This window comes from Dromiciops gliroides, chromosome 5 (genome assembly GCF_019393635.1).
Source record: "Dromiciops gliroides isolate mDroGli1 chromosome 5, mDroGli1.pri, whole genome shotgun sequence".
NCBI classification, from domain to species: domain Eukaryota; kingdom Metazoa; phylum Chordata; class Mammalia; order Microbiotheria; family Microbiotheriidae; genus Dromiciops; species Dromiciops gliroides.
The window spans coordinates 52,540,535-52,555,558 of NC_057865.1; the positions used below are offsets into that span (position 1 = coordinate 52,540,535).

Below are 15,024 nucleotides of genomic sequence, written 5' to 3' on the forward strand. Positions count from 1 at the left end.
TGAATGCAAGAGGAGTTGATTTACAGGGAAGAGAAAATTCATAGATAATACATAAGGTATAAGAAATTCTTATAGTAGAAATTTAGCTGACTGCTGGGTAACTTCCTCAGCTTAAATGAGTTTTCCTTGGCCACTGAACAAGCCCAGATGTCCTCACATTCATGCCACTGACCCCATTTTCAACCCCCATAGTTCAAGAGACAGCCCATTTTTTTAAAAAGAGAAATACAAAGAGAGGAGGTAGAGCTCCAGAAGGAAGTGGGGGAAAGAAAGGGGAAAGGAAGGGAGCAGCTAGGTGGCACAATGGCTAAAGCACCTGCCCTGGATTCAGGAGGACCCGAGTTCAAATCTCACCTCAGACACTTAAGAGATATTAGCTGTGTGACCTTCGGCAAGTCACTTAACCCTCATTGCCCTGCTTTTAAAAAAAAGAAGGGGAAAGGGAGAAAGAAACAATCATTAAAAAAGACTGTCATAGAAAGATTATAGGACAGACAGACAGATTTAGCAAAAAAGGAAACAGTTCCTTTCTGTAAGGACCAGAAGAAGAGTTGTTACTGAGACATTAGCAAATTGCTCTAATCTCAGGTTGTGGGTGTCAAGTGTTATCACCTGTTATCACTAACCTTTGAAGTCCTCACTCCTTATGGCTTAATCATTGGCTCAGGTGCAAGGAATGTTAACACCTCAGCTGGGGGAAAGTGATTTTCAGTGCTTTAGCAGTAATAATATTATCTGGACAGATAAAATAAGCCTAAATGCTTGATTCGGCTCCTGACCTGCAGAGCCTTACTAGATTAGATCAAATAGCATAATTATGAGAGAAGTATCATGTTGCTTTGGAGAGAGGCTCTGTCCCTAAGAAGACATAGATTCAAGACTGCCTCTAACGCTCACTGGGTATGGGGACAAGGCCTAGTTACTCACCTGCTTCCTGCTGAAGACAAAGGCAGCTGGGTGTCCCAGTGGATAGAGTCAAGAGTCAGGAAGACTCGTGTTCTTGAGTTCAAATCTAGCCTCAGACACATACTAGCTGTGTGACCCTGGGCAAGTCACCTAACCCCGTTTGCCTCAGTTTCCACATCTATAAAATGAGCTGGAGGAGGAAAGGGCAAACCAGTCCACTCTCTTTGCCAAGAAAACCCCAAATGGGTTCACAAAGTTTGGACGTGACTGAACAACAACAGAGACTATTTAGTTCCAGTCCCTCATTTTACAGATGAGAGAATCAAGGCCCAGGGAAATTAAATAACTTAGTCAAGGTCACACAGATAGTCTGCATCAGAGACAAAATTTGAACCCAGGTCTCCTGAATCCCAGGGCCAGTCATCTTTCCACTGTTTCATTTCTTGCTTCTAAAATTATAAATTATACATAAGTTGACACACTGGAAGTTTATCACAGCAATTAAATCATGTCTGGACCCCTCCCCCCCAAATAATTGCTTTTTAAAGAGGTTTAGACAACATAGATTAGTCAGTTTCATTTTCCAAGTATCCCCCAAGGAGAGCAAGTGTAAGAGACAGATCAGGCTCATTATACAATTTGGGGTCATCTGCCCCCTGACAGTCCCTCTAACCTCTTCCCTAATTACTCATGTCTTATAGCTCCATAGTGAGTTACTTTGTGGATCCTACTGGTATTGGTTTCCCGACCTGTGATCCTGATGAAAGAAAAGTGAAATGCTCAGTGTCTAGGAAGTTCTCATTATTCATCTATTTATGTGTGTTCTAGCATTGGAGCCATTCTAGGACTCTGTCTGCCCTGAGTTGCCTTCATCTGCCAATTAGCCAGGCAGTAAAAGTGATTTTCCACCCAGCCCAGCTTCTCTGCTTACTAACAGCCCTCAGATGCTCAGATTCCTGTCTGCTGCTCCCATCCTCTGATCACTCCCTTCCCTGGGCAGTTTGGAAGTTCCTTTGATTTGGAACAAACATAAAAGTAACTCCTACTTGCAAAGCTTTAAGGTTTACAAAGTATTTTCTTCACAATGACCCTGTGAAATTGGTAATACGTGTATTGTTGTCCTCTTTTGATGGATGAAGGAGAAGAGGAAAAGGACTGAGCCTTTATTAAGCTCCTGCGATGTGATAGGCACTGCAGCTATATTATCTAATTCATAAATGAAGGACCTAGGGCTTAGAAGGATGAGTGAACAAGCCTTTTGTCACACACAGAACCCCCTGATCCATAACAAAACTGTAGGTTTGCTTAGAATAGATTCGGTAACAGAGGCTTCTCCCAGACATCTCTCTTTTGAGATCATCCCAAACCTAACTTTGGCCATTGCAAGGAGCATACCTCTCTTATATGTAAAAGTAGAATTGGGCAGTTGGGTGTTACAGTGTTCAGAGCCAAGAATCGGGAAGACTCATTTTCTTAAATTCAAATCCGGCCTCAACCCAGTCCTAACTGTGTGACCCTGGGCAAGTCACGTAACCCAGTTTACCTCAGTTACCTCATCTGTAAAATGAGCTGGAGAAGGAAATGGCAAACCACTCCAGTATCTTTGCCAAGAAAACCCCAAATAGGGTCACAAAGAGTTGGACACAACTGAACAACAACAAAAGCGGAAATGAACTGCTACTGGAAAGAGTGGATTCCCTTTTATTTGAAGTCTCCTCCTGAGGTCTGGAGAGGATTCTTGGCCAGGTACCAGTTCAACCAGATGGTCTCAGATCTTTTCCAATTGGGGGATTCTATCTTTGTTGAAAACAAGACAATTGCATTCTACAAGTTGAGTCCTGTGTTGTTTCCTTTCTTTTTTTCAGTTTCGATATTCTGATTGGAAAGATAAATTATTTATGGTGCTGGGCACTGTCATGGCTATTGCTCATGGTTCCGGTCTCCCACTTATGATGATAGTATTTGGAGACATGACAGATAGCTTTGTAAATACCGCAGGAAACTTTTCTTTTCCAGGTAAGCATTTCCCTAGTTTTTGAAGTTCCATTATTTATTTCACTGATTGAAAGAATAGGGTTTTTATTTCTATTGTTACCAGCTATTTGCAGTGATTTGACAACTTGGTTTGGCCATACACTTGGCCTTTCCTAGATTTCACAAAAGGACATTGTCAAGCCCTCAGGAAACACCCTAAAGAAAAGTAGTTTTATTTCACTTTGATTTAGAAATCAATAACTGAATGGATGGATGGGTTAATGGATGAGTGAATAAATGAAAAATAAATCATGGATGGATGGATAAATGAATGAATAAATGAATGAACTTCGGTGAAAAAAATTTTTAGGGGAGGGAAAAATTTCAGTCCATCATTTGGGGGGGGGGGTCTAGCTTGAAAATTTTAGTAGTCATTCTACTTGAGGATAATGTTTCTATCACTGTTGTTTTTTTAAAAAACATGTTCTATAATAGTTATATAATATCCAGAACACTATGAAAAATCAAATACTAAATGCTAAATGCTGTAAATATTTTTTGCATAGACAGTGGTGTTCAGCTTATTATGGTAATAAAGTATTTTTGTGCTATTCCCCATTTTCACATTCCACTTTTTTGCTCAATCAGATATCTAGAGAAACTTTAAGTAGCTAAAGAACAGAATCAGAATCAGACTGATTTTCTTGGACCCCATATTATTTAACTACCCAAGTAAATTAAATAGTTTTACCTCATCTCTTGAGTCCCTAACGTAGTTCTTATTTTTTTTGTATGAGTCTTGGAACCCTTTTATAACCTGGTGAAGCCTATGAAGCTCTCTTCAGAGTAATGTTCTTAGACATAGAATCAATACATAGGGTTACAAAGTAAACAATTATATTAAAATATAGTTATCCAAGATTTGAAAAAAAAGAACTAGTTCACAGACACCTGGCTAAGAATATCTTCCCTAAGGATTGTTTCGTTTTTGGTGAGGGTTCTGTGTAGGCCATTATTCTTCAGATTGGCCAAACACCATGGTACTAAAGATTCCTATGCAAAGCCTATTGGGCTTCCATGAGAATCATCCCAGCATTGTGGGATTTGGTATATTGAAGGGAGTGTTGAATGGAGGAGAAAACAAATTGATGAAGAAGAAATAGCTTTTCACTATAATCAATGTTTGGCATTTGATAAGAGTTCTCAGTTTTCTGCAAGACTTGGCTCACATTTTGAAGACCTTAGCTATCTAAGAACATTCAATGGATGGGTTTGCTCAATGAGGTACAGCTTGTTTGCAATAGACGTGTCAATATGAATCTGTTCAGGAGCCCAGTTTAAGTAGCCTTAGAAAATCCAAGCTGTTCAGCGGTACAAACCACATTTTTTAATATTCTCCAAACTAACATTTCAGTCAGTTTGTGAAAGGATTTACATATTAGTTGTATAAACTTGGTTTAGAGGAAGACATTGAAATGTGTGGGAAGGCAGGAACCTTTAAAATCAATTACTTTGTTAGCTGGAATAGTATACAGCAACTGAAACCAAAGCTGAAATTCATTCATCCTGTAGGTGTGATCAGTATAAGACCAGGGGCTTTAAGAGAAGTAGAACAAAGAGATTTTCCATTTTTACATCCACACATGTGTAACACACATACATGCACACATATTCCAATATATACACATGCACACACATATACATATAAAATACTCATATTGGGACTTTTAGCATTTTAATGCTTAATTATGGGGGACTTAACAGTGAAAAAGTTTGAAACATATCTAAGACTAGATGTGGGTATATCTGGATATTAAAGACCTGTGATTTTGTTGTTTGGGGAACTCACCCATGCAGAATGAAAGCCAACTGTAACTTAAAGTCTTAGCTACCTGAGGCTCAGAGAGGTCGTGATAACTTGCCCATGATTATTCAGCTACTAAGTGCCAGATGTGGGAGTTAAATCCTGAGCTTCCTGACTCCAAGTCCAGCATTTTATGCCCTTGGCCAGGCTGCTTCTCTCTGCAGATTTTGCTAGAGCTAGATATTTTGTATTTTCATCAGACATTCAGCTACCCAGAGATATAGATATTTTAATCCAGACCAACAGCACGGTGTCTCACTTGTTACTTTTTTTTAATCAAGTTGCAGACAATATAACAACATCACAAACACAAATAGTTTTGAGTGTGGGGAGTAACGGAGAGGCTCAGCTGATTGAACATTAAAGCTGACTACAGCATGTGAATTAAGCGTTGATAAATTTTCCAATTCAACAGTTGTTTATCATCAAACTGGAATACTTCTACCATATCTACATATTCAAATTAATTCAGCTATTTTTCACTAGACTCCATTTGTGGCATTTGGTTGGGAGCAGGATAGTATAATAGAAAGAATATTAATCAATCAATAAGCCAATTGATTAAGTGCCTACTATATGCAAGGCACAGCATTAAAGCAGCATTTAGATTTGGGTCTGAAAGATGGGTTTTCTTCCTAGTTCTTTGGTCAAAATTTCTTAGCTTCTCTGAGTCTCAGTTTCCTAAAAGTGAGCTATTTATTATTATTGGAACTGGATCTACATTTTTGGTAGATGTCAGTGATTCGCAATTTGAACAAACTCAAGTAGAGACCTTTTGCAGCAGTAACTAATGACGGTCAACACCGACCTAGTGTGGTCTGGATGTCAATTAAACTGCCTATTTGTTTCAATTAGGTCTCATATACATAGAAGTCATATGCATGGACCTTTTCTCTGGTTCTGTGCTCTGAGGTGCTGTGTGGACTAGTGTTGGGAATTGGCCCAGAATGTTTTAGATCCTTAAGTTCCTATTCCTGATAGTATTTGAGTATATTCTTTTTTGTTTGTTTGTTTTTGTTTTTAGTGAGGCATTTGGGGTTAGGTGACTTGCCCAGGGTCACACAGCTAGTAAGTGTTAAGTGTCTGAGGGCAGATTTGAACTCAGGTCCTCCTGAATCAAAGGCCAGTGCTCTATCCACTTTGCCACCTAGCTGCCCCTTGAGTATATTCTTATTACTTACTTAGGCAAGCACTTATTTTCAATCCACAAACATTTCATGCCAGATGTATACAGAACATTGTGTTATATACTAGAGGAGAAACAAAGTTGGGATAAAACAATCTCTGACCTCATGGAGCTTACAATCTAATAGCTCTTATTTATATGGCAATTACATGGCAACTCAGATATGGAGTACCAAACTGAGGTCAGAAGTAGAGCTACAGACTAGGAGTCATTTACATAGCAATGACAGTTGAAGCCATGAGAGTGAATGAGATTGCCAAGAAAGAAGGTGAAAATAGAGGAAGGGATGGGCAAAGGTAGATTCCCTACAGGATATCCTCATTAAGGGCTTGTCAAAAGATGAAGAGTTAACAAAAGAGACAGAAATATAGAATGGTAGGAGAAGACTGTATTCAGGGAATACTTCTAGTGATTGGTAGATACTTATAAAAGACCTTAATCATATCTACATGCTGTATAAGTATGAGCTGCTGTAATTTTTAGAGCTGGGATGAACAGATCTTTCATTTTCATTGGATACTTAGATAAAGAAGTGTAATAAAATTGAATTATATAGGAAAGTCAATGAATTTTATTAAATGCTTACTATGTATACTAAGTGCCTACTACGGCTGTACTAAGTGCCATATACACAAATGTAAGCCAAAAGAAAGACAGCTCCTATCTTTGAAGGGCTTACATTCTAATGGTAGAAGGCAGCACACACAAATTAAGGAACCTGAGAAGTCGGGGAAAGGGTTGGGAAGGGAAAGTAACTTTGAGGGTTCCTTCATGGCATGGAGTAAAGTCAACCAGGTGGGGAATGAAGCATGGCCAACCTGAACCTGTCCCCAAAATGGAGGGTCTCAGAATGGGTGAAGCTTCAATTCCAGAGTAAGAAGGCTCCAGGTACTGAGCAACGTTCTAGAGTGAGAAGGTAGTTACCAAAAGGAGATGGCCGCCCCATAGTAAAGCTCTCCATGCGTTGTGTGATATTGTGTGGTTATTGCCATTAGGACCTGCCTCCAAGTTTCCATGGTACTTGAGGCTCACCTGGCTGTGCATAAAAGACCAGACTTAAACAGTCACAGGAGATGTGCTTTGATCTATAGTTTCTCTCTTGCTTTCTAGTCTTTCTGGGTTTGTAAAAATCCTTAAATTAGCAGATCGATGTTAGAACCTGTCTCTTAGAAGTATTCCTAGTGGGGCAGCTAGGTGGTGCAATGGATAAAGCACCAGCCCTGGATTCAGGAGGACCTGAGTTCAAATCTGGCCTTAGATACTTGATACTTACTAGCTGTGTGACCCTGGGCAAGTCACTTAACTCCTGTTGCCTCACCAAAAAAAAAGAAGAAGTATTCCTAGTTATGAAACTGTCACTGAATGAATTGGGTTCCTTTTGGTAGGGAGGAGGGGGGTAGGAAGAGAGGAGTTCTTGGAAGGAGTAAGGCTGCAAATTAATTTATTCATTTGGTGTTCCTCTGGACTGGCAGAGCCAATGTATCAACATGGAGATTTCTCATGGTCTGGTCCCAACGGTTCTCCAAAATGCCATGGTTTCAGCATTCCTGTTGATCTCTTGATTCTCTTGATTCTCCTAGGTGGTCAGTTTGATTTTAAGACAGCACAGGTGGAATGCTTACTACCAATTTAGGTAATAAATTGGTAATAAAGAGGTAGAACAAACAAGAGCAGAAAAAAATGAGAATAACTCATGTTACTAGTGCTTTGAGATTTATCATGCCCTTTCCTTACAACAACCTTGTGACATCTACAGAATAATTATTGATATTTCTGTTTTACAGATGAGGAAACTGAGGCTCAGAGAGGTTAAAGTCACTTGCTCACAGTCACATAAATAATATAAGTAAAGCCAGAATTTTAATTCTGGCATTTCTCACTCCAAATTTAGCACCCCATCATGCTGCCTCTCTAACTAATCTCAAAGTTCTACCTAAAAAAGCCTTATCATTTATGTGGGTAGGGATGTGGAGATATTGACTGTCAGATGGTTTGTTAACTTTATTTAGACCTATTAACATATGAAGAGTTCAGTTAGAGAGTAGAAGCCTTCAGTTGTACACAGCTATAAGATGCCATGAGCCTGAGGCAAAAATCATGCCAGACACCATACCTGGCAACAGGCCCTTGCAAGAGTATAAGGATTAAATAAATTTCAGCCTTATATCTTTTGGAGAAATTTCACAGTAGCCGGAGAACATGTCATCTGGCATACTCACATATGTTAAAGGAACAATGTTCAATTGATCTGTCCAATCAGGGTCAAGATCACATTACAATAAAAGGAAATCTTCCTCCTGGTGCCTTTTCTCCATGTTGCTCAGCATCACTAAAGAGAGGATAATGCTGAATAGAAGCCTAAATGGGTAGGGACTCCATCTAGAGCTTTGTCCTAGGAATAAATATTGGCTTTTTCAACCTGCCTCCTCAACTATATTGCTATCTCTTTGTGTAAAGGGGTTGTTGGGGGAAAACTAGTTATGAACACAAACCATTAACCAAGTGTTGAAGGATGATTCAAAAAAAATCTAAAACCCAGAAAATGCTCTTATTTAAATAAATCTGTTTATTAATAGTTTGTCTTTATGTCACCTTTGTTTCTGAATTTCCTCTCCCTTCCCTCCACTATGCATCCTTTGTAATATAGGAATTTTTTTAAAAAGAGCAAAAAGTAATTCGGCAAACCCACCTGACACAATAACCACGAGTGACAATACATGCCATAAGAAAATATTCTTAATCACATTTGCTCATATTCATAGTTGTGATCTTGTCCCATTTGTATTCTAAATTAGACATTAATGTTGAGTAATAAATATGAAGAGGAGATCTGGGTTCTAATCTGAGATCTGGTGGCTAACTAGCTTAGTTACGTAACATAAAAAAAATTTACCTTTGGGAAAGTCACTTAACTCCTTCAGTATCTTTACCTGTAAAATGAAAGTATTGGCCTAGGTATTTAGTGTTCACCTACAATCCTTTCTAGTGCTAAGATTCTGGGCTTCTATGAATACAGAATGGGTTTGGGAGTCAGTAGACTTGTGGGCTTTATCAAATCATTGCTAAATTACCAGTGGACGTAGCTCATCTAGCTACCTTGTGCTTCAAACTCTGATGACCTCACTTAGGTGAAGTACGGTAGGGATGATATGGAGGAAGAGGGAAAAAATGAAAGGTACAGCTACAAATTACTTGGGAAAGTGCCTGGAAACCTCCCGCTCCCACCTCACCCCCCAAGAAATTATAGTAAGGGGAGATTAAAAATCATTATTTATCATTTCTTTTTTTGTGATAGTTCAATTTATTTTCTACCAATGTCTCTCCCTCTACCATACCCTGGATGCCTTTGTAAAGTTTCCTAAAGAACAACCACAGAAACCACAAAGAAATAACATAGGAGAATCAAGGAACACCTTGTCCTTCCTGTTCTTTGCCTATAGTAACTTCTTTCCCAAAACCCTTGAGCTCCTTGCTTCATGATGAACTTGTATTTGTAAAGAGAAAACTTAATTTTGCATAGAAAATATAAATGGTAGAGTCTTCTAGCTTTTGAGTATTTAAACTCCAAGCAGGTGTTTGGTTTTTGTTGTTGTTGTTGTTTTAAATAGAAAATAGTTTACTGTGCACAGTGATAGCCAATGATTTTGAAACTATCAATGCCAGTATTTTAGGTCAATCTTTTAAAAATGTCTTTTGTTAATTTCTTTTTATTTAGTAAATTTTTCTTTCGCGGTGTTAAATCCAGCCAGAATTCTGGAGGAAGAAATGACCAGGTAATTGGCTAACATATGTGTATTCAAACTGTACTTATATAAATGTAGTTTCAAAAGAATGAAAGAGATATGTGTGCTGTAGCTTATTCAAGATGAGAGAACACAGAGGTTAAACATATGAAACCATCTTGGCTTACTCATGAATTTTATAGGGTGTTCTAGAATATTCCCTAGTGTTAGCCACTAGGGAATGTAGAACACAATATTTTGATGTCGTAAAATTAAAGAAAACTATTTCATAATTTATTTAATATTTATATTCTTTGAAAAATAAGATGACCAAGTTAGAATCTATGAAAATATCATTATTGGAAAATAAGGTATTCGTTTGATTTTGTTTTTAACTATCTCTAATACCTCCCAAATAGGATTATCAAATCAAAAGAGCTATACAATACAGCTATACACAGTATGTGCTCAATAAATAGCTGTTGAATTTAATTTTAACCCTAATATAGATTCAATTTCTTTGGGTAACAAAGTTTTATTGGATTTGATGTTTTTGTGAACATAAATTCTAATTCAGCTATATGATCTGATTAGTCAAATTAAAACAAAATTCAATTTTTTTTTACTGATTCATTTTGGGACTCTGAGACTGTTACTTTTCCCTCTCTTGGACCCTCACCCTTATTAATGAAAATATGGAAAATTACAAGGAGTAAATATCATAGAACCTACACCCTCACAGAGAGCTATTGTGAGAAATAAGCTCTAAACATAATTATAAAATGTTTTTCAAATACATGGACATAGAGATGACTATAAATTATCAATAACAGAAATCATTTAGGCATTGCTTTATTGATATCCATTTTCCAGGCAATGAAGGGCACCTGGAACTATATTTCATTCACCTGGGGGTTACTCCCTAGCTTTTCCCACAGACACTAACTATCTTGAGGAACCATTGAACTGAAAATTGAATGAAGTATTTAGCTAGTTTGAAAACTACCTGTTGAATTCAGTCAAAATAACCCATTGATTGAATTCATTGGGTTGTTTGTAAATATATAAACATTCAGATCTACAGAGAGTTCATGTATTTCCACATTTATGGGGGTGGATGGCTTGCAATATATTTTTTAAAAAAGAACTTTGGACTCATAGTTGCCTCTGAGCTGTCTTTGGGACTGTAACTCTCCCATAGGATTTTTTTAAACTCAAAGTGAACCATCTGAGAAATAGAAGAGCTGTTTCATCGTGGGTTGCAGTGTGATACTGTGATAAGGATGTTAGAGGACTTTTTCTCACCTCGGGCATGTCATATAACCACCCTGCACCTTCCACCTTCGTTTCCACATCCATTAAATCAGGGCATCAGAGGATCATATGGCCTCTGAGGTCCTTTCTGGCTCCAGATTTATGATCCCACATAGATCACAGATCTGTGAGGTCAGTAAAGGAGGGGGGAAGGCATCAACATTTCTTTGTTGGAGGTATACCAGCCTCCTCATATTGGTGCTTTAAGAATAATTCAGGGGGCAGCTAGGTGGTGCAGTGGATAAAGTACCGGCCATGGATTCAGGAGGACCTGAGTTTAAATCTGGCCTCAAACACTTGACACTTATTAGCTGTGTGACCCTAGGCAAGTCACTTAACCCTCATTGCCACATCAAAAAAATTAATAATTCAAAAATATTAAAGTGAATAAAATAGTAGTAAGACAGGAATAAAATAAATAGTAAACCTAGATTAAAATAGGGGGAGAATCTGATACAGTAAAGAATCACTTTAGAGTCTGATGAACTTTATGTCTGAATTAAAATGGCAAAGAGTCATCAGCAAATGCTTTGAAGAGACAAATATCAAGTTCTTTCTCAGTAGGTGAAAATCTTGAGGGGCAAGGTCAGAGACAGCAGTCCTTACTTTGAAGGCAATTTGTACAACCTCTAAAGGGACTTCCACTAGAAGCTATTGCCTCAAGCTAGCAGGCAATACAAATTCTTTTTATACCTGGAGTGGGAAGAGACAGGGTCTAATCAGCTAAAAGGAGTTAGGCTGAAGTCAGTTTCATATAGACATGAACCAAAGAAAAGAATTATGCTTCTGACTTATCTTCACAGTTAAGTCTACCGAGGACACCATCAAAATCTTCTCCATTAAAAACAACAAAAGCATCATACATATAGAATTGGAATCCATGGAAATATAAATGCATGTATATGTGTATACAGATACACATATAGAGGTGTATATATAGCCATGCTCCATAAGCTGAATAAATTCCACTAAGTCGATCAACTAATAAATATTCATTGAGCACCTACTGTGTGCTGGGTTCTCTGAGGACTTCAAAGAGGTTTGAGATGCCATTCATAGCTTCAGGAATATTATAATTGAGTTAAGTCTGTATCCTAAGGGACAAGGTTCTGTGGACAGATGGCCTTGTTGTTGAAGAATGAAGAAATGATCTTGTAGAGAAGAGAGTGGCAAAAGAGGAAACTGGTGAAGACAATTCAAGATGGAATAATGGTGACTAGAGAACTTCCTATGATATAAGAGTTGTTCACAATCAATCAACCCACTCTCTCATCTCAGCCTCATCATGGAAACCTCTAAACACCTACATCAGTCAATCAATTAATAAGCACTTATTAAGCACCGACTATGTGCAAGGAACTGGGGATACAGTGACAAAAATTACCCACTCCATGCCCCCAAGTAACTTAAAGTCTATATTGCCTATATATCACTTAGGCTCCTTTGAGGTGGTCATGACTGTTGACTGTAACTAATTCCCGATATGTAAAAGAAAAGTGAAAAATTCAGTCCATAATCTGGATCATCCAAAATACCATAGACAAGTCCCTACTGATTTTTTTACTTTTCATCTGAATGTTCTGACTCTTTGTCATCATCATCACATTACTCCTTTTCGTGGAACAACCAGTATTTCTCATCATATACAAAAGCAAGAAAAAGAGGAGTAGCTGGAATTTTACCTGGAAATTCTATTTTGGGGGTTTTTTTGTGGGGCAATGAGGGCTAAGTGACTTGCCCAGGGTCACACAGCTAGTAAGTGTTAAGTGTCTGAGGCCGGATTTGAACTCAGGTCCTCCTTAAATCCAGGGTCAGTGCTTTGTCCACTGCTCCACCTAGCTGCCCCTTACCTGGAAATTCTTGAATGAATCTGGCTTCTCCAAGATTGAGGACCTGCTTTGCATCGTTGGTGGTATTTTATTTTATTTTTCACCTGGACCTATGATTGTAATGGCATGGGAGCTCCCTGGAGTGGAAACTCCTTTCATCAAGGCACAAACCAGCAACTCATCTGTAACTTAGGGTTTTAGAGTTGCGTAGTGCACTGAGAAATGCATGTGATTGGAAGCAGGACTTGAACCTGCTTCCTAATGTCAAGATTAGTTCTCCATCTACTGTATTCCCCCTGCCTCTCACATTATACTCTTCAGCACACCAACAACATTGATGAAAATTGAATGACTTTTGGCATGATAAACTTAGTATATGATACCGTAGAATGTTTGAGCATCCCTTCAGATCTGCATAGTATCTAAACATTTTATGTCTTCTTAGCAAAGGAGTTCCCCAATCAGCAAATCAGGAACTATCATTAGATCTAGAAGATTCATGTGATAAATCTCTGAGTCAGTTCCTGCTGCCATCCTCCAACTTTCTGTCCCACTGATCATCAATATCACTAGATCATCAATAGTATCATTGATAATGTTCTTAGTAACCTTACTGTCAGTCACTAGTTTAATGAAAGTCTTGGGAAATTCAGAAGTTGCTCCTCTTCACAAAAGGGCCAAAATCCTCTGTGTTAGCACACCTTAATTTTCAGAATATCTCATTCTCCCCATTCAAAAGTCCACTTCTCCCAAATCTCATCTAACAGGGTTATAGTATATCACAGTTCACCTACCAACAACCCCACAGGTGAGAAATTTTACTTTTTTTTCAGGGCAATGAGGGTTAGGTGACTTGCCCAGGGCTACACAGCTAGTAAGTGTCAAGTGTCTGAGGCCAGATTTGAACTCAGCTCCTCCTGAATCCAAGGCCGGTGCTTTTTCCACTGCACCACCTAGCTGCCCCAAGAAATTTTACTTTGATTGATCCATCTCCTTGATGAGTCCCTCTCTTCAAGATTCAGATCAAGCACCATCTTCTTCCCTGATTCCCCTAACCACTAATACCTTCCTTCCCAAACTTCCTTGTATATAACTCCCTTGTATATATTTATTCACGTTATATTTATGTAGATATATTGTATGTACTTGCCTCCCCATTTAGAATGCGAACTCATTGCTAGTGGGGATTGCTTCATCCTATTTACTTATACCCCCAGCACACAATACTTGGTACATTGTAGATGCTTACTGAGTATTTGTTGATTAAGTCACTGAAGACAAAAGTGCACAGGTATACCTGGAAAACATGGCCACATTACTAGTGGAGTGCATGGGCTAATCTTCTATCCATCTGTGGAGGAATGGAATCAGACATGCAGGACAAAGATCAAGCTTCCTTCTCAGCAAATATCCATTCCTAGAAGGACAGCATCCCAAGATTTCTCAGAACCTCTTTGTTTGATGACCCTTTTCATAAGCAGACACTGTAGATCTATGTAGGGTACAGAATTTCAGGCCAGTGCTCTGAATCCTGTGCATTTGGGAACTCTTTGCTACTGTGGGAAGGAGGTAGTATTGAAATTGAGCTGGAGACCTACAGTCAAGGCTAGGCTGGGGCTGAGTGCCTGACAGCAGTGCCCTCCACTCCCCTCTCTATTCCACATGGGATCATAGGATTGAGTTGTAAGAGCTTTAACTCCCTCATCTTATAGATGGTAAAATAGAAGCCAAAAGAGGTCAAGTGAATTACCCAGGGTCACACAGGTAATAAACAGCAGAGCCATTTTACAGATGAGGAAACTGAGGCCCCAAAAGGTTAAATAACCTGCCCAAGGTTACACAGGTAATAAGTAACAATGCCTGGATTTGAAATTATGGCCTTTGGGATAAGTCATGCCTTCCCTTCTATTGTACTTTACTCTTCTCTTGAAAATTACTTATTAATTTTTAAGGCAACACCTTCTAAAGTCCATGTGTAATCAGTGACATCTCTTATTTTAAGGATAGTGGGGATCATCCCTATTGGCTCTAGTTTCTGTTGAGATTTTACTCTGCCATCAGACAAGCAGGAGAGACTTACAAGGCCAGTATTATTCAGGCCCCACAAGGACACGTTCTAATTCTATTGATGTGTTCTGCTATTTGGGAACATGAGTTTAGGAGGTAAGGACAGATATGTAGCTGATTGTCCTGGGTATCTAGATGGCTTTGGGGGTTTAGCTTAGCCCT

At 38.6% G+C, this 15,024-nt stretch overlaps 1 protein-coding gene across 15 annotated transcripts in view; it reads left to right on the plus strand.

The window, feature by feature from the left end:
* LOC122727963 (phosphatidylcholine translocator ABCB4) overlaps positions 1–15,024 on the plus strand; it is a 114,609-nt gene that overhangs the window by 21,678 nt on the left and 77,907 nt on the right. For 13 of the 15 annotated variants that reach the window (XR_006353220.1, XR_006353221.1, XM_043965908.1 and 10 more), the window contains 2 exons: positions 2,772–2,922; positions 9,646–9,703. Coding sequence is in view for 12 of the 15 variants with exons in the window: in XM_043965908.1 (XP_043821843.1) it covers positions 2,772–2,922; positions 9,646–9,703 (209 nt within the window). In the remaining 3 variants the exon portion in view is untranslated. Of the gene's footprint in view, positions 1–2,633; positions 2,653–2,771; positions 2,923–9,645; positions 9,704–15,024 lie in introns of those variants that run through there. The other 2 variants (XM_043965915.1, XM_043965917.1) reach the window with 2 other exon arrangements.